Here is an 18,768-nt window from a genome sequence, read left to right as displayed (position 1 = left end):
TCACGGCAGTTAATAAGCACACTAAGGTCAGTGTGTCTGCACACCTGGGAGAGTGGCAGCATAACACTTTGAAAGAACAGAAGCCATACTTGGAAAGATGATCAGCATTCTCCACAACATAGTCGCACCTCCAGTGCAGCCTTCTAAGACCCTGTAGTCTCATTCAAGCAGAGCTCATCTGCATAAGCCCCAAAAGGCCACTTGTCTGCTGCTAAACTGGCAAGGACAGGAATGAAAACAGAAATGCAACAAGATATGCCCTTCCAGGGCCCCATTTATTGAATGAATACAAAAATAAGATAATGTAAATGTAGAGGCACAGTAATCTGCTCCATAGTGAAAAGATATCTCGGGTTAGCAGTGAACAGTGTTTACAATGCCTTGTAAACAGACCTCTTAACAAGCAAGAAGCGTACCGAAACATGACATTGGATTAAAGTTTCCTTTGTGGCAATACTTCACACTTCTTATCTAGTGATGTCAGAGCGTTCTGTAAGAGCTGAGAGCATCCTTTGCTTCGTTTCCAGAGAAGAGCACATGAAGACAATGAAACATGATGAACTTGCACTCTAACAGTGTAAAAAGCACCATGTTAGTTCCAGAGGACGTCGTCTTACCTCTTGATAGGTTAGCTTTGCAATGAAAAATAATGGCCAAAGCTATTGTGCATTATGGAAAAGTTTTAAGAAAGACTATTTTTAAAGCGACCTCTTGCAGTTGAATAAAAAATATATATTTTTTTTTCTTACTACAGTACATGGCATTTCTCCTAAATTGCACCAGAAGTAACTTTGGAAGCACTTTCAGTTTGTGTTATAGGCGAATGGGAAAGACGAAATCAGGTAGGTTTTCAATCTCCTTTCCATCCCTCTTACCCATTACTTTATCCCCACCTTTTCACATCTCTGAGTCCACATACATTCCATTGATCAGGTAATCCACTTGCGTATAATCCTTCTTTCTGTAACTTTCATAAGCCTGCATGAGAAAAAGAACTATAACAGTTATTAAAAAAAATGTACCAAATAAAAGCACTGCAAGAAGCAAACTCTTATCCACCAAGTACTGAGTCAGAGGCTCAGCAGCGATGAGAAGATATTCACTGTTCGTGCCCTGAGTTTCTGCAGTGCTCAATGTTGTTGTACCAGGTGTGTCTGCTGGAGCTGTGGTTGTATGCATAGTAGAGGGAATGTGAGATGTTGACTTTACTCCATGCTCAGTCGTAGCTTCTGATGTAGGGCCAATAGTTAAAACTGTGGCACCTTTGGTAGAACCCTGAAAAGAAGATGATTCACTCAAGGATGTTGGGACTTTACTTGTTTTTGGCAACGTTACAGTTGTTGGCTTCACAGAACGTGGACTCACAGAGGGGGTGAGTGCAGCAGAGACCTGGGCATCCTGCTGGGTAGAGGTGTTTAACGGTGGGCTTGGTGTCTTCAGCCCAACTCCAGTAGAAGTGAGGTTACTGGAGCTGGAAGTGCTCGCTGGGTTAAACTGCTGTGTTCCACTCATTTGAACACCTGCTTCAGAAGTCACAGCAGGGGGAGAAGTAGAAGTGGGAGAAGGAGGCAGTATTGAACCAAAGCTACTATTTCCTAAGTTTTCAGTGGTGATCGGAAGCTTGGTGATGTTGCTGGAAGTGGAAGCAGTAACATTAGCAGGAGTGAAAGAAAAGACAGTGGATGACCTGGCTGTAGTCTGGGGACTTCCAGAGGCATTGGAGGCTTTGGTAGTTGTTTCAGAAGTTGCAGTGAGGGCAGTCATACTTGTACCAGTCGATACAACCGTGGTAGTGCTGGCAGTCACTGCAGTGGTGGTACTGTTGCTTGCAGCTGCTGTTGCTCCTGCATTTGCTGAGTCAGCAGCAAGCAAATGCCTCAAGCGTATCCTGTAAGCCTGAGTGGTTGGAAAAAACAGGTTTTCTCTGTTGCGCTGTTCAACCTGTGCATTTACCATCCTCTTTTTTTCCTGTTGATAGCTTTGGTGGTGAAACAGCAGAGTTTCCCCTTCCCCGAAGACAACTTCTTTAAAGAGAAAGAAACAATGAGTTCCCTCGAAATAAAACTCTGAAGCCCAAATCTGACCTCACTCACACGTGCTTGAGGTGACTTTTGAGTGTTCTGCCTTGAAACTGCAATGTTACTATGGCTGCCCTGCTTACGCAAGCAGCCTGCTGTCTCTGGCACAAAAATCCTGGCAATTCCAGGAAAAAAAAAGAAAAAACAATGCCAAAATATTTTCCCTTTCTCTTAAAAAAAAAATACAAGTACATCTGTTATGCTTTTATTTTCCAAAGGACAGAGTGTGGAATGCAAATGGTCTGAATGAATCATGCCTTTAAAATGGAGAGGCCAATGAAAGTTACCCAAAGGTACATCATGCACATGTAAGTGCCAGAGCTGTTACCAGACAAGTATAACGATTCTTTCAGTTTACAGATCATTATGCAGGTATTTCACAACCCATCTCCCCTTAGCTGAAAGCCAATGATGGTCTAAATTTAAGGCAAAAGGATCAGATTTTGGATTTAGCAAGAGTTTGAAGCATGGCATTACCTCCCAGCAGATCTTTGATGTCTTGTTCTCCAGCATTCTGGCACACACTTAGCTGGTCACACTGCAAGAGGATGCAGTGACTCTGGTAGGATACAGACCAGTTACACTGATGGTTACCTAAAAACAGCAGGAGACAAGTAATTGGTTAATAGTCCTGGTTAAACACACATAGAACCCTCAAAATCCTTCAGGCCAGAACAGACTTCACCTTAAGTCAGATTCTTCAAAACCTTGCATGGGTCCCGTTTAAATGATAGCATTCAACTAGATGCCTTAATGAAGGAAAAAAAAGTGAGTTGCAGCTGAGATGACAGCTGTCACCCACAGGAGATGGCTCTTGTCTCAGTGCTTGAAGTTAGAAAGAAATTCATTCCTTAGCTGCTGAACCATGATACCACTGGCCAGAGGAGGCATCACTGAAATTGCATTTCAGTCAGTCGAATCCCAACAAGTTAAATAAGCTCACTTAAGTCATCACAAAAGGAACTTCTCCTTGCATCCCTTCTAACTCATTAGCTTGTTTCTGTCCATGTCTGCATACACACAACCAAGCTTTGATGAAGCAATGAGCATCCTTCAATCAGCACTGATAAAATCACATCTCAAACACTGTGCCCTGTCTGGGGCTCCTCAACGCACAAAAGCAGCATGGACATATTGGAGTGTGTCCAGGGGAGGCTACTAGGTAGTAGGGAGGATGGAGCACTTGATTTACAAGAGGGGCCTGAGAGAACTGGGTTTGTTCATTCTGAAGAAAAGAAGGAGCAGGAATACTTGCTGTTGCAGACATACTGTATTTTCCCTTTATCTTCCCTAGACTCAAGCAAGACCACCTAGAATGATGACCAGGTGGCACTGCTCTCTGGCTCAGGATGTTCAGACACTGAGATTCCCAGCCCTGGACCAGCCACCACAGAAGCAGCCTGGGAAACTGCTAGAGTGTGGCTTGTGATGCAACAGGAATAACAGAAGCTTATTTCCTTCCCAGCATGGGTTCACCTTGCTCATCAGGAATCTGGGAATCCTCAACTGGCAGATCCTTGCCAAGAGCTCAAAAACTCTAGGTGTTAAAAGAAGGCATCCTTATGATGTTCCTGTCAACCTGGCTGTCAGACATTCACTTATCGTCTCATCTCTACCACAGCATCACTGACTCTCTGTAGGTGCTACAAGCTTTCATGTGTGACTAGATAAGTTAGGATCCTTAACAAGAACACCTCTGAATGACTTGTTTAGAAGTTCAAGACTTCTTTAGAAGTATAAAGACATCTCAGAGGTAGATACCACAAGGCTCTCACCTTCCCTGGTCCTGTTTAATTCTGTTCTTGATAGCAGGATAATTAACAACTCATTTCTAAAGGGGAAATAAAAAAACAACAACACAAATACCAGTGAGCAAAGACTACTCATTCCATTGCAGCTGTCCACTCTATAGCACTGTTCACTTGCACACATCTGGCAGCATGGAATTACCCTCCAAGTCAAGTGACCTAACACCATTTGCACGCTACTAGCACATACTAAGTGCACATGAATGCTGTTTCTTATGAAAGCTAGAAAGGCCATGGCAAATGACTGCTCTGGATTCAATTTAACCAAAGCTGTCAGAAATTATTTAGAATTGAAGTACTGCACAAAGAAGCCATACTTGTAAATGCCTGTAAACAACTGGAGCTATTAAAAAAATAAAAAAGATTGTTATCAGGGAGCAGAAGAGACCTTTAAGGAAGGGGAAACCCAGCTGGAATTCCTGCCCAAGGACAAGAACCTTACCTGAAGCAGCTGGGCCTTTACAAGCCTGCCTGCATTGCTTTTCAGTTGTCAGCCTGTTTATTTGCACTACATGCACTCCTCTGGCTTTCAGGACAGAAAATCTGTTTTCACATATACAGAAGGAAATCAGTAGGAAGAATACAATGGCAGTCCACATCTTCAGGGTTGGCCTTGCAGGCAGCTCTCTTTTCAGGAGCCTGCAGTACAGGAGAATGCTTTCTTATATCACCTACAGATCAGCTGCAGTATCCCTACAACAAAAGAAAAAGAAAACAACTGATTTATATGAGAAGGTTGCACTTTAAGTGTTTTACTAAACACATTCCTAACAGCAGGAATGAAAAAAAAAAAAAAAAAGCACAGAAGGCAAGTAGGTATCATTGCACAACATAAAAGCAATGAAGCAGAGGCAGAAGAGAAAAGCCTATTCCCAAGTTCAGTGTCCTTCTTTGGAAACAGCACTTCGCTCTCCCTTTCTCAGACTCCAACAGAGAACAACTCAACTCAAAAGTATAACTACAGTTATACTTTATTCCTTTATTTTCCTTAACATTCGAAGGTGAAAAAGTTTTAAAGATGCAAAATTTATCTTATGCAGTCAAGATCACCACAAAGAGCAGGAACAGCTTTGCTACCTATTGCTCTGATTTCAGCTGGCAGAGTTTATCTGGCTGTTGTCAAATAGCCAGAGTGTACAAAGCCAAACTCAACGCCCATGGCAGCAAATATACGGTGCCTTTGGACTCAGTCTGAAATCCTTCCTCTGTCCCCAGGCTCAGTAGAAATGCTTTCACCAACCTGAGCATACTGGTAATATGGGGATCTACAGATCTTGCATATACCGAGAACCCAGCCCTGCCTTAATGCCAAGTCAATCACAATCAAGCATCAGGATTGGTTCATTCCTGCTTTGATTTTCCTGCTGATTGTCAAAATTGTTGATTCAAAACAAGCAAGAGCCAACAATTCATACTTTGAGACACGCCAGCTGTTACTGAAGGAGATTGACACCCACTGCAAGGCTCCATTTCCCCACACAAAGCAACAATTGGTAATGCCTCTTCTTTGTTACCAATGCACACAAGAGAATTCTGTCCCAGCAGATGGGATCTCATCCTTGCAGTCATTTAAGAATTTGCATTAGAGCCCTCCACCCTCCAACCACGAAAGCCCATGATAATATTTATTACTAATTCCGGATCATGACATTTTGATGCCTTAATGAAATTTTCTGAGTTTTCTCCTTACTCCAGTTTCCAAAGTCCTGATCAGGGTAACAGAGGTTTAAACTCAAAACCACCCTGCCTGGAAAAGGGTGAAACATCAACAGCTATTCCAGATTGTGCTGGATTGCCAATAAATCCAAGGTAGGAACCTCCTGACCGTAAGTTGCAGTGCATCAAATTCAGCATCCCTAGTCACTCTAAGTTCTGTAAGGAAGTGCCACATGCTTCCGAATGCACCCTTCCTGCTTACCTCATCTTTAACATAGTTATAAAGAGCTTTTTCCAAGTAGGTTTCTCACTCCAGCCAGAAGTTCATGCCTGGGTTGCCCCACCTGGCACTTGGAAGCATTTCAAGCCCTGGCAGGGAACGGCAGCTCACCAGCCCCATCTAGTCCTGCCAGCCCAGTTCTGCTGAGGGGAGAGTTGTGCATTGCACAACCACAGCCCTGTGCAACAATCTAGGTGTTCGGAGCACTGTTTGTCAGCTTGCCACCTTACACAGAAACAGATGCAGGGTTTTTGCTGGTTTTTTTGTTTGTTTGTTTCAAGTTCAGAGGTCACCAGCAGAGATTCAGCAAGCAGTACCTGGCTCACAGAAAAGATAAAAATAGATCTTAAAGACTAAGCTTTAAATTTTAAAGAGAGTCCTGCTTATGTTTGCAGTACCCTCTCAAGGTAAGAAGGCTTACAAAAAATTACATTTTATAGCCTAAAAAGGGTCAACAGGAGTGAACTGGTTCTGCAATAATATATGCATTTACGCTTTTGTCCAGTGCAGAGAAGAAGAGGGGCTCAGGGGTGATGTTATTGCTCTCTACAATGACCTAAAAAGAGGCTGTAGTGAGGTGGGGGTCAGCATCTTCTCCCTGATAACAGCGACAGTACAAGAGGAATGGCCTCAAGTTGCACCGCGGAGTTTCAGGTTGGATATCAGGAAACCTTTCTTCTCCGAAAGAGCAGTGCTGCACTGACACAGGCTGCCCAGACAGGTGGTGGAGTCACCATCCCTGGAGGTGTTCAAGAAACATTCAGATGTAGTACTAAGAGACATGGCGAGGGCGGGTTGGTGGTCAGACATGGTGACCTTTGTGGTCATTTCCAGACTTAATGATTCTGTGATTCTAAACAGGGCCGGCGCCCAGCAGTCATTGGACCTGATTACCAAAAGGCTCTGGGAGAGCTCCAATCACAGCACTAATAGGGGATTAAGAACAGACAATATGGACATACTTACATGGCGCACGCACAGGTGCTCAGGAGGCGGTAAATATGGGTGGTGTGGTGGCAAGACTACACACAGATTAACCAAGTCTTCACACGATCCCATACATCCATAGCGAGAGTCAGAATTACTTACAGATCACTCTTCCAACTTAACCACCGCCTTTTATAACTACAAGCAATAGGCTTTATTTCTCCCTTCCCCTCATGCTTCTAACCCATCCCATATGATTCCATTTGTACTCTGACTCCAAGAAGCTCCACTGAGCGTTCACCCCACACAGCTATGTCCCAGAAGAGCACTTGCTAAAGCTTCCCCTCCTGATTCTGTTGCTCCCCAGAAGAAACCATCCTCTGCTTTAGTCAGAAACAACAAAAATCAACACTAGCACTATCAGAAGCGATTTTCAGAAATCAAGGCACAATTCATTCTTTGAGCACTACCTTCTCCATATGTAAAGCATCCCCTAAGGAAATTAAAAGTCAAACCAAACCACAAAAGACAGAGAAGGAATAAAATCTGGGGGGAAAAAAAACTACACTCTGAGAAGTGTAAAATTTACCATCTGTGGCTACAAATCAACAGGGAACAAGCACGCTGGAAAACCAGAATAACTTTGAGTCAACAACTGAATGACTGATGGCTTTGCAATGTACACAGACATCCAGAGGGCACTGCCTGCTGGGTTTCAGAAGCGTTCCTCCATTCTTGCTGATTTCCCTGAACTCAAGCAAAGGAATCTACGATGGGGGGGGGAGGGTTAGAATAAATAAAATCAAAGTGTTATTTCAAACAACAATCATTTGAATGGGGTGATGTTGCAAGAGCAGCCCCTGGAATATGAACCCTTGGCTCCGTGCCCTCCCAGTCAGCCTTTTGCTCTTGGTTAAGCAGCTGCAAGGTACGTGCACTGCCTGAACACAGCATGGCAAAAGGAGTGAGGTACAATTAGACCAACATGTGGAAGGAGGGAAAAGAGTGAGTTAGAGATCACAGGTGCAAAGAGAGCAAACAAAGCAAGTCATTTAGGGCAGCATGTGCTCTTCTGAGCTGTCAGAGTCAGCACATACTGCTCCAAAACTCATACTAACAAGTGTGTATGGACTAGGCATGAAATAAGGTCAGAGAGCTGCAAATAAATCGTCTTCTGTTCCCCTGGAGCATCTCTGCCCGTTTCTGACAGGAGGTACAAAGAAACTTTGAGGTTTAGCACAGTTTCAGGTAGGAAGGCACACAGCAGGTGGTGTATAGCACAGAGCTGCTCCAAAGGAATCCAAAGAAAAGAACACGGCACACAGCCGCAGGGACCGTGGTCTCTTTCTTCACTGAAAGAAAGGTATCCATGCAGTTCATGCTCCCATGGGCCAGGCCAGAGCAGAAAGGAACTCAGCAAGGCTCCTTGTGCTGCAGGGAAATAACGTGAGGACACGCTGCAGGATCCTGGTGTCCTCAGAACAACAACACAGAGAAAACAAGGGTGGAATGCACTCTATAAACAACGAGGCTATTTCTTGCATTAAGCTGAAAAGAGGCAAGGCCTGGCTTCAACTTGCTACTGTTGCTAAACATTCTCTGTGATGTCAGCTATCAGAACAAGTGTATACTTCACCTTTTAGAAAACAGAATTAAACCGGGCTTTGCTTAGGAAAGACATGCACATATCGTCCTGCAAATCAAGGCCAGAACACAGGAGGCAAAGAATCTGTGCTACAATCTTGAGAAGCATTTGGCTTTCCAAGCTTGTCCCTGAAGTGGCACACACGGACAGGTCTGGGAACAGAAGGGGCAGCACCCAAGCAAACGAGGCAGATTTCTGAATCCCAGTTGCATCAGTGGGTGAGGGAGAGATGAGGATAACAGCAGGCAACTACTTATCCCAGCAAGAAAGCTTTACTTTGGTCATGATTTGTATCTACAACAGTGTCTGTCACATATCAGGTTGAGGATGTGCAAGAACACCACTTTATTACTTTGCTAGAGAAAATAATAGCTGGTTAGATTGTTTTCAAATGATTTTAACTACATTATGTAAAGAACTTGCCCCAGAGCAAGTAAATACAGCTTGAAAGGCAAGTTCAACACCCCCATTAATATGTCCTCCCCAACATCTCCCACTGAGCACTACCCACGGATAGCTGAGCACAGCCAGGGGAACTTGCATCACTCTCTGAACAGCAGCCTTGGAGTCATTAAGTCCCCTTAGTTCCTGAGGAGGGTTGATGACAAATTACACAGCTGTTTCTACAAAATGTCCCCTGCTATAAACAACAAAGGACAAGCCGATCAGACATTGTGAAGCAAGAGTGCTGTGGATCACAGGGCAGAGAATGTATTACTGGTGACTGGGTAGGAGGTCATAAAATCATAGAAGGGTTTGGGTTGGAAGGGACCTTAAAGGCAGTTCCAATCCCCTGCTGTGGGTAGGGCTGCATTCCATCAGATCAGGCCACCAAAGGCCCCATCCAGCCCAGCCTTGAATGCCTCCAGGGACGGGCACCCACAACCTCTCTGGGCAACCAGGTCCCAGGTCTGAGCTCAATTCCTTTATTTCCAAGACATTTACACTGTGTGAAGCAGCCTAATTCCTTATCGAAGCCAGGCTATTGCAGTCAAACGTCCATTTGCTGTTCTAATGAAAACTCTTCCCATCACTTCCAGTATTAACAAAATGCTCCACAGGGAGGATGACGAAAGTGGGATGTGCAGAGTTCATGTACTCTCCGAATGAGTCTTCAAGAAAGACACACCTAGAAGCCAGCCATGGATACGCCAACCAGGCTGGACTGCTGCCTGAAAGCTGTATCTGATAACCACTGGGAGATGATGTGCCCAGTAGGGCACTCAAGGCTTGTGCTGGTGTCAAGCACTCCGTGCCCCCAGAGCAGCTCACAAACTTTCTAGTAGTTCACCATAAGGACAGAGATGTATAAAACCCACTCATTTTCTACAATCGTTGCCTAGAATGTTTAACAGCATTGAATCATGACATCTACAGAAGTAATTTTCACAAAAATGCTCTCGGGTGAACATCTCCCTGTTCCTTGCCTGGAGTCAGACCCTTCCACAAAGAGAAGCACCATCTGCTGCTACACCAGGACACACACATGCTCTGAAATAAGATGCCGGTGCAAGTGAGGAAGAATGTCATTTATATTTCTTCTCCTATCACACAGCTTCTTCAGAGTGTAACAGCACGCAGCTGGCCATGTATTACTGGTCTGGCACTCTTCTGCATCAGCAGGCACTCCTCACTGCAGCAGGCAGAACACAACACAGTGTTAGATGGCCACCAGTGTGGTCTGCTGCTGCCTCTGCTGGGGTTTCTCCCTACCCTTGTCCACAAGAAAGGCAAAACCAATCCTACAAAGCCAGAGCGCACAAAGACTCCACCACGCTAGATTCTTAAGGACAGCCTCCAGTGAGGCTGCTTGAGCTGTTGCAAGCTCTGAAGCCTGCTGTGGAAATGGTGATCTTCAAAAGCAGTTTGCAGCTGCTGCAGCAAGCATGTGTCCAGCTGCCACCTATGACTACCTGCAAGTAAATGGCCGAACAGTTAATGTGAATCAGAACTTTCAAAATACTCTGTGTAATTGGAACAATCACTTCAAAGGCTCTTCAAAAGGCGGTGGGAGCTCCAAGTTTGGCAGAGAAGCTCTGTGATCACACGGAGACTTGGCTGACACACACACATTCCCCACATAGAAAGTACTTCAGGCTCCATGCTGACCAACGTATGACACATGAAGCAGGGCCAAGGCTACGCTCTGCAAAGCTCTCCGGTAACAGCAACAGGGAGAAGAAGCAGGGAGTTGGACTAGATGATGCCCAGAGGTCCCCTCCAATCCCCCGTGCTCCAGCAAAAAGAATGGAAAGCCATTTCCATGCAGCAGACGGACTAACTGCAGGATCTGAGTGGCAGACTTAATTCCCACAGATGACGTGCTGTACCCTCTAGGCTCCAGATTTTCAGCAACTCACTCAATCTTTCTTTCCCTACAGAGAACCCAGGGAGGAAGGAGGTTTTAGCGGTTAGACCCCATGTCTGGCAGCTGACAAAAATCAGAACTCAGGTTCTTTCTCCACCTCCAGCTTCCTGTGGGAGCCGTGCAGTGCTACTGACTCAGAACCTGTGGCAGATAAAGCAGCAGTGGTTTCTGTGGTTGGCTTTGTTTAGGTTGGTTTTGTTTTGAATGTTTATCAGCTTTATCCATCTCCTGTGTCACAGAGAACCTCAGCTCCCACCTGCCCTCCCCACTTCCATCACTGAGCGTGAGGCAGTTTGCACAGTTCTTACTTAACTAATGAGGACAGTGCATGCTGGCACTACTGAGGCTTCATGCCTATCACACATCGAGCCTTGCCTCTGACAAAAACAAATGTCAAAGTCTAAAACACAAGGAGCCCTTCCATCACCACCCATTGTCCTTCCTCACCCACATTCACCCCCTTGTTCTGTACTTCGCATGGTGAGAACTACTACTCAACAGGGCTCCTCCTGTGAAAAATGACTGGACAGCTGTTTCATTTGTGAAAATGCAGCTTGTTTCAGAGTACGTGAAACAATCCCATTTTCATATGAAGAGAAATGAACTGCCAAAGGGTAACTGTATAAAGCTGGGAACAGACAATAAATCTGTCAACACAAATTCTTCCAAGCAATGAAAATGTGCAGTACAGCAGAACTGCAACCTTGCCTGTTCTGACCCACACCCAAAGAAGATACCAAATGTTCGGGTTCACTGTGTCTCACAGGAGCAGATCATACACAGGGCACTTGACACCACGTACTTCTAATTAAACAGCTTTCAGCAGTTGCCCCCAGAGAAACCACCCCAGTAGGTCCCCACTTAATGAGAAAAGCTCCGTCCAGAACACGAGGTTCTGCAGGTTAAGCCTGTGCATGGCTCTGAGCAGGGCTATGCAAAGACACAACGGTACCCTACACCACAAAAGTGTAAGGCAACACCACGGAGAGCTCAGGAACAGAGAAGAAAGTTCTCCCTTCCCATGCAGTCACTGCATTAGGATCTCTTGCTCAGTTCCAAAAGGTGGGACTAAGGAGAACATTGCTGGATCTCTCTTTTCTCCAAGGATGTAGGATCTTTGTGCAAACCCTTGAAATACAGAAAATTAAATCAAAAGCTATCTGCCTCCATTGTAGGTCATCATCAAAAGCAAATCAACCAAAAAAACTCTTGTAATCTAGGAAGCGTTTTTATTCTTCCCTTTTTGAGCTACAAAACTCTTGTTAAAAAATAAAGGTAGCTTTACACAGAAGAGCTGCCAGGTGAGATACAGTAAAAAGACATTCCAGCTTATCGCATGCCTATAAACTCCCAGGATACTTTCACCATATGTACGTTCGCCCAAATCAAAAGATTATTTCCAAAATCTCCAAGCCAGGGAGACATTTACAGCAATAACAAATGAAGGTTGCTGGCCACACACCTCCCTGCTTTGTGATTTTGATAACTTGAAGGACGTGGAAATCACCAGGCGTGATGGGTGGGGAAGATCAGCAAAGTCTATTTTTCTAAACAAAAGGAGAATCAAATGCAATAGCAGCTCTCCTAGTCCTTGCTGGCCCTTCTATAGTAGGTTCCTCATAGCCAGTAAGACTTCTGTAAGCCATATACCAAGATAAACGTAAACCATTAGAACATACAAGAGAACATCCTTCCCTCTCCTTACTCTCACTGATTTCTGCGGCTGCCCAGGCAGCACAGCTAATCAGCAGAGGTTAACAACTATTGCAAACATCACTTTGACTTTGTACCAAAGGCACATAGGTGAAAAGTTGCATTATTCCTATAACTTGTCTTTTATGTTCTGTATAGGGCCCAAATACAGACATTTTTTTGCAGCACACCCAGATGCCTCCAAATTTACCTCAGTATGAATTTTTACCCAGCAGTACAGCAACAGAAAATAAAGGTTTCATTTCTGAAACTTTATGTGCTTTATCTTCCCATCTATATTATTTGATCAAATAAGACACCACCTTCACTTCCAAGTTTTGCCAACAGACTGAATCCCTTAAAAAGTCCTGGCCATTGATTTTATGCCAAAGATATTCTGATCCTGTAATAAGGGGAACACTGGACTAGAAATACCAAAAGAATAACAAAACAGCCCACTCTGGTCAGCATACACTGAGTCTAGAGACTGTCTGATGTAGGCTGTCCAAGCATGGACAACAAAAACAGAGATGAGGACAAACCAGTGAAAGTCACACAAGTAGAATCTTAGAATCACCTGAGTAGGAAGGGACCTTTAAAGGTCATTTAGCCCATCTCCCCTCCAATAAACAGAGACACCTACAGCTAGATCAAGTAGGAACTCTTATCACTCTTGTCAATATGCTGAATGACGTTCAGAAGAATTCAGCTCCAGCCTAATCAAATATGAACCTGTCTAATTATAAGTCAAGAATCAACAAGTGGAACAGGCTGCGACTAAATGAAATGAAACATATAGCAAGTGGCATGCCAAGAATTAAATAATTTGCACTTGAATTAACATGTACCTCCTGCCTACTAAATGCCACCTTTGCTCCAAATCCAGTTTGCTGCTGAAGTCTCTGCAAACCTGGAATGAGAAGAGGCTATAAATGCTGATGAGTGAGGACATAGGCAGTCAACATTAAGGAACAACCCTTCTCCTTCTCAAAGCATGTTTAAGAGCCTCAGAACTACACATCAGACAAACAAATTCAACACATGGGCTGGAAAGTCTCACCAGCTGGCTATCAGGGCCTCCGCCTACAAATCCACCCCTGCCCTCTTGGCAGCTCTTGTTCCCATTACAGACTGTTCAGCCATGCACTGCACAGCAGTGAGTTGCATCAGAGAGCTGCACCAGCTGAGGGCCAGGTACACAGGGTGAACTGGCACCAACTCAGGTTTCCTTGATTCAGTAAAATGCAGCTAGTGGTAAACCTTCTGTAACTCCCAAAGTTTACATTCTTACAAACAAAAGCCAGCTCTGAGGCCAGCATGTAGACCTAGGTCAAACTCTGCACAACAGAGAGGTAGACTGAATGCTGAAGCACCTCCCTAAAAGATGCACTTTGGCCTTTCACAGAAATCTGCCTTTAGATTTACACAGCAGGAGCCAACAGAGCAAATCCCAACCTACCAAGGACGAAGTCCTACTAAACCTATCATGGTACCAAAAAAAAGGTGCATTTTATTTCAATGTAGAGTACACATGACACGCTCCACTTTACTGCTTCCACTCAGTTCTAACATCTTTGCTCATTCAGCGTCTTCACCTTCACCTTGTTATCAGGGTGGCAATATAGGTAAGGAAATGCATAAACACTGTAAATCTGCCTGCAGGCTCTGCGTTGTCTCTTGCATGTCATCTAATAAAATACTAAAACAACTTTGTGCATGAATTTTATTTACAAATTCTCTTCTACATGCAGTCATCCTTTACGAAGATGAATCACTGCTATAGGAAACCCAGTGTTACAGCCCTACATTCATTGGACAGCACCCTGTGCTCATTGGATATGTTCAGTAGTAGCAATTGTAAATGTGAATGCTTGAGTGCACTGTGGGATACACCTAATGGATCACAATTGTGGAGCAGGTACTTTAAAGCTGGAAGGAACTTCTGATAACAATGCATTTCTGCAAATCAATGGATTTACTACAAGACATGTAATAAACTAAGAGCTCATTTAACAGAATGGTTTGCAGTTCCCACTCAGCTCCCAGGGGACCATTTGCCCACTCTAGTTTGCATTACATCTGCTTCCAGTTTCAGAGGGGTCAAAGACCAAGTGTAGAACATACAAAGCAGAAAGAACAACGTGCTAATAGCACCCAGACCTACAGCAGCAAGGCAGAGGAAGAACAGCCCCCCTCCCACCAGCACTTTTTGTTTCCATTTTATTCCAAAGCTTTCATTCAGATATTCCTTATGAAGATGGGTCATCAATACAGGAAATACACTTCTGTTACAGCTGAACGTTCACTGAATAGACTCCACTGCATCCTGCTCAGGAGCAGCTGTAAGCATGCATGCTTTGGGTGCAACGTGGTATATACTTAACAAGTATTGCACACAAGGGTCTTCTACCACCAGTGAGAGTACTTAACATTTTTAAGGGCAATTTTTCAAAGCAGCAGCCATAGAAACACAAATCCAGCTTCTGGATGTAACAAGATTTCTGAGTTCAAGAAATTCCTGTTCCCTTCACAACGGACAGAAGAAACAAGTGGGAATCTATAAATACACCCAAACCAGTCAAAAGCTGCTCTCTAAAATAGAAATTAACTCAGTGCCATGCAACCCTACTTCCATCTGGCAGCAAAGCCATCTGTGGTACAGATCCATGCAGGCAACGCGCTTCTGTAAAATTCAAGCAGCAAGTGACCCTAAAGAAAGTTATCAGCTGTTTCCATGCCAGCTACCTGCCTTCAGCACCAGTTCTTCAAACATACTAAGTTAAACAAATAACTTCATGCATGAGAGTAAGCCTAGCAGAACCAATGGAACTTGTGACCTACATAAAATGAAGTCACACAACCATCGGCAGGCTTGTGATATTGCACTTCCATATCAGTATGCATGCTGCTTAACTGCAGAACACTGTTTTGTTCCTTTAAACAAAACTCAAGTCAACATTTTCTCCTTCATCAGGGATGAAACTGCTTGCACTTCAACACAGTGGGCACCACCAGTCCACATGGATCCCTGCTGGCCTACAAAGCTGCAAAAAGGGTATGGATCAACACGGCACCATGCTAACAACACAGCATAAACCATTCTAGACAAGTTCTCCTACTGGGTTCACTGCCCATAATATGCTCACCTGAGACATGTATGCCCCAGACATTAGCAAAAGTGTGCTTTCAACCACAGCACGTGCCTACTCTAACAGCCTGGCATCTCAGAGATGGTCACCGCAGCCAGAATACAGAGATCTTGCCATATCTATGAGGCAAATACGAACTGTAGGCCACTCACTATAAGCGCTGTCATAGACCAGAAAGACAAAGATGAAAATCAACACCAAAAGTAATTACATCTGGCTTCGAGGCTTCAGGAAGAGTTAGCACAGCTTTTGGAACAGGAAATTGTCTTTCATATCCAAGAAATCTCCGAAGCTATTCATTACACGTGAACTAAAAAAATTTAAGATGTTCCAAAGGAGAAAGGACAGGAAAGCACAGCGTTCCTTTATGAAGCTTCTCCAGGTCAAAGAGTGACAGAAACCCAGATAAAGATTCAGAGAAGCTACGGAGCTATCCTAGAGACAACATCATTTTTCCAGATCAGCTGAGACACTGTTTCAGAAACAAAAGGACGTGATAACCTAAGAGAAAAGCGAGCAAAGAAAAAGCCCTGGATCAGCACTGTTGAGAAAAGCATAAAAAAAAAATGTTTACAGCAACACTTTCTGTTTACTAAGTTAGCAATTAGGGCAAAAACCAGAAGACTGTCAGTAGATATCTAGGGAAAAAATAGGGATGCTCTTTGCTTCAATGTGGGGAATCTTAACTTATTGTTGGACATTTCTCAACCATCAGAAAGCCTCATCCTCTACTTGCTAAACAAGCCCACCTCCTGTTTGTCATTGGGTGAGAAATCAGAGAAATTCCATGGCATTTTCCAACAGGCTCTCTGTTTTGAGTAGACATAGGAGCCTAAGTCCAGATACCACCTTGTCAGAGAGGGGAGGTATGTAACTAAGCCAACAAAAAGAAAAGCAGATAATGTAAATGGTTTCCACACACAGCTTTGCTGATACATGCACAGAAAGGTCATCTCTGTAACACAGGTCAGCCCACAGCCAACGCGGCACCAGTTCAGGAGAGCACAGCAGAGGTGGCATGGATTGGTCATCCCTTATCTCGTGGGGTGGAACAGGAGGCACAGGAAGGCTGAACAGCCTACCTATAGCTGCAAGAGGAACTGGTCAGAGTTCCCTCACTTGTTTCACTGCAGAAATCATACTGAGGGTAGAAGCCACACAAACACTTGTAACTGTGACTTGCTGTCAAGAGTTCTCAGGTCTTTAGGGGAAGCAAAAGCCAGTAAAAGCCAGCACACAGAACAACTACAGCTGAAAGCAGAGAGGAAAAAAGAAGTGTAAAATATGATTGTATGCAACCACTCCCCTGAGACTGTCAAAGCATTTTCCCAAAGAGATGGTAGAGCACAGAGGTTTATCCTGCTATTTAATACAGAAGCCAAACAAAGAAAGATAGAGGAGACAACTGGTCTAAAGAACATGCTTAATCCTATTAAATTTAATGAGATTTCAGGCTGGTCTTCACATACAAGTTGTATTCGGAGTTTAAGTAAGTGGATTTAAAGCCAGATTTATTTAAAGCAGTGCAAATCCTCCCCATGCCCAAGAAATATAAATCTAACACAAATATACACACAGAATTCAATGAGAACATTCATTCGTTTCACCAAATTGTTCTTCTCTAACTTCTATTATTATTATTTCAAGCAAATGTTAAACCCTTGCATCTTCTCTGTCTGAAGTGTGTGCTGGAGATCTTCTGCCCAAGCAGCTCTCCATGCTGAGCACCATCTCCCCAGCACTTCAGGAAGGCAATCCCAGTGCCTTCCTTCCCCAGTCCATCCTCTCCACTGGTACAAGGTTGCTTCTCCCATATACCAAGCCAGGCAAATGTTTGCTGTCATGCTTTGCACCACACAGCAATCCATCTAAAGGACTCAGCAAGGCCTGTCACGCTGCTGACTCACTCCAGTGCGCATCCACCTTACAGGCACAGGAAGAGGGTTGTCCTTAGAAGAAGCAGTGATGGTTGTGAAGAGGGCTCAGAGAAGAAGAAATACAGCATTTTTACACAGTTAACCTTCCCTGTCAAGGTGACCCAACAGTCCCACCTGGTGACGCTCAGCAGCAGCTGTGTCAGTGCAACAACACCTCCACTTCTCAGCACCAAAAGTCAAAATCAGATCATGGAGGCAAAGCCCACAACAGCAGAGAAGGCTGCCAGGACTTCTGTCACCTACTTTGCCTGAATTCAAAATGAACTCGAGGAGACCTCATTGCATAGATACCCAGGTTAATGCCAGAGCAGAGCCATCAGCTTTCACCCTCACCCCGAGGCACACACCCCTACAGCAAGGACTCCATGGAAGGAGACAGCACTTGACCCAGGGGCAGACACTCTGTTGCAGGCACTACAGCATGCCACCTGCCAGGCAGCCTTCTTGGAGCACCAGCAGCCAAGAGCTGGAGGAGCTGTGAGTGACATTTGCACAGCACACAGCTAGCTTCTGCCAGTGTTCATTTCCAGCATCGCTATCATGCCCGTAGTGCCAGCAGTATCCTTACACACCAGCTGTCAAACCCCCAAGCTTCACTAATTCCTCCAGATCTCATTCACAGAACAGGAATGGGAAATTCGGTCCAAAGCAACATGACTGATAGGAGGAAAAAAAGCATGAAGTGCTTGTTCATTCCATGCAGTTCAGAACAGACTCAAGGAGTATCACACAAGGAATATCAGAAGACTTCTTGGCTTTCTAGCCAACAGACCCAACAGCCCTATGAGAGCCATCCTCAATATGAAAATGTAGGGTATCAGTAGCAGGATGGCTATCGTGAATCAGAATGAGCCGAGACCTCTCCAAGCTAAGAACACACAGTTTGGCTTCCAGCACAGCACAAGCCATAAAATTCCATCCAGTAATCACTGTGCAGAGTGGGGGTTCTCTCACCTGCCACTGAAATAAACTGTGTGCCACGTACACGTTAATGGGATGAACATCCCCTTCAAAAAGTCACCTGGCCTTGATGGAAGCCCCTCAAAAGGGCAGTCAGTCAGCTGGCATGGGCTGCCATCATTCTGCACAGCAGCTGTAGCAACTCGCTGCAGCTGAGGATCTGCACAGAAGCACTGAAGGAGGAAGCAGTGGGTTCTTTAGCTTTCCCATTGCATAATCGCTCTTAATGTTAGGAGTTTGTACCAAACCTCAAGTAACAGCTCAAGGG

At 44.5% G+C, this 18,768-nt stretch overlaps 1 protein-coding gene across 26 annotated transcripts in view; it reads right to left on the bottom strand.

The window, feature by feature from the left end:
* Nucleotides 1–244: 244 nt before the first annotated feature.
* Nucleotides 245–18,768, bottom strand: part of C11orf24 (chromosome 11 open reading frame 24) — an 86,059-nt gene continuing 67,535 nt past the window's right edge. For 13 of the 26 annotated variants that reach the window (XM_046942344.1, XM_015286829.4, XM_046942343.1 and 10 more), the window contains 3 exons: nt 4,329–4,579; nt 2,556–2,672; nt 245–2,024 (listed from right to left, as the gene is read on the bottom strand). In XM_046942344.1, the coding sequence (XP_046798300.1) occupies nt 898–2,024; nt 2,556–2,672; nt 4,329–4,485 (1,401 nt within the window). In that variant the 5' untranslated portion in view covers nt 4,486–4,579 and the 3' untranslated portion in view covers nt 245–897. The remainder of the gene's footprint in view (nt 2,025–2,555; nt 2,673–4,328; nt 4,580–18,768) is intronic. The other 13 variants (XM_040701745.2, XM_046942352.1, XM_046942349.1 and 10 more) reach the window with 1 other exon arrangement.

Source organism: Gallus gallus, chromosome 5 (assembly GCF_016699485.2).
Source record: "Gallus gallus isolate bGalGal1 chromosome 5, bGalGal1.mat.broiler.GRCg7b, whole genome shotgun sequence".
Taxonomy (NCBI): domain Eukaryota; kingdom Metazoa; phylum Chordata; class Aves; order Galliformes; family Phasianidae; genus Gallus; species Gallus gallus.
This window is presented reverse-complemented; position numbering and strand designations above follow the sequence as displayed.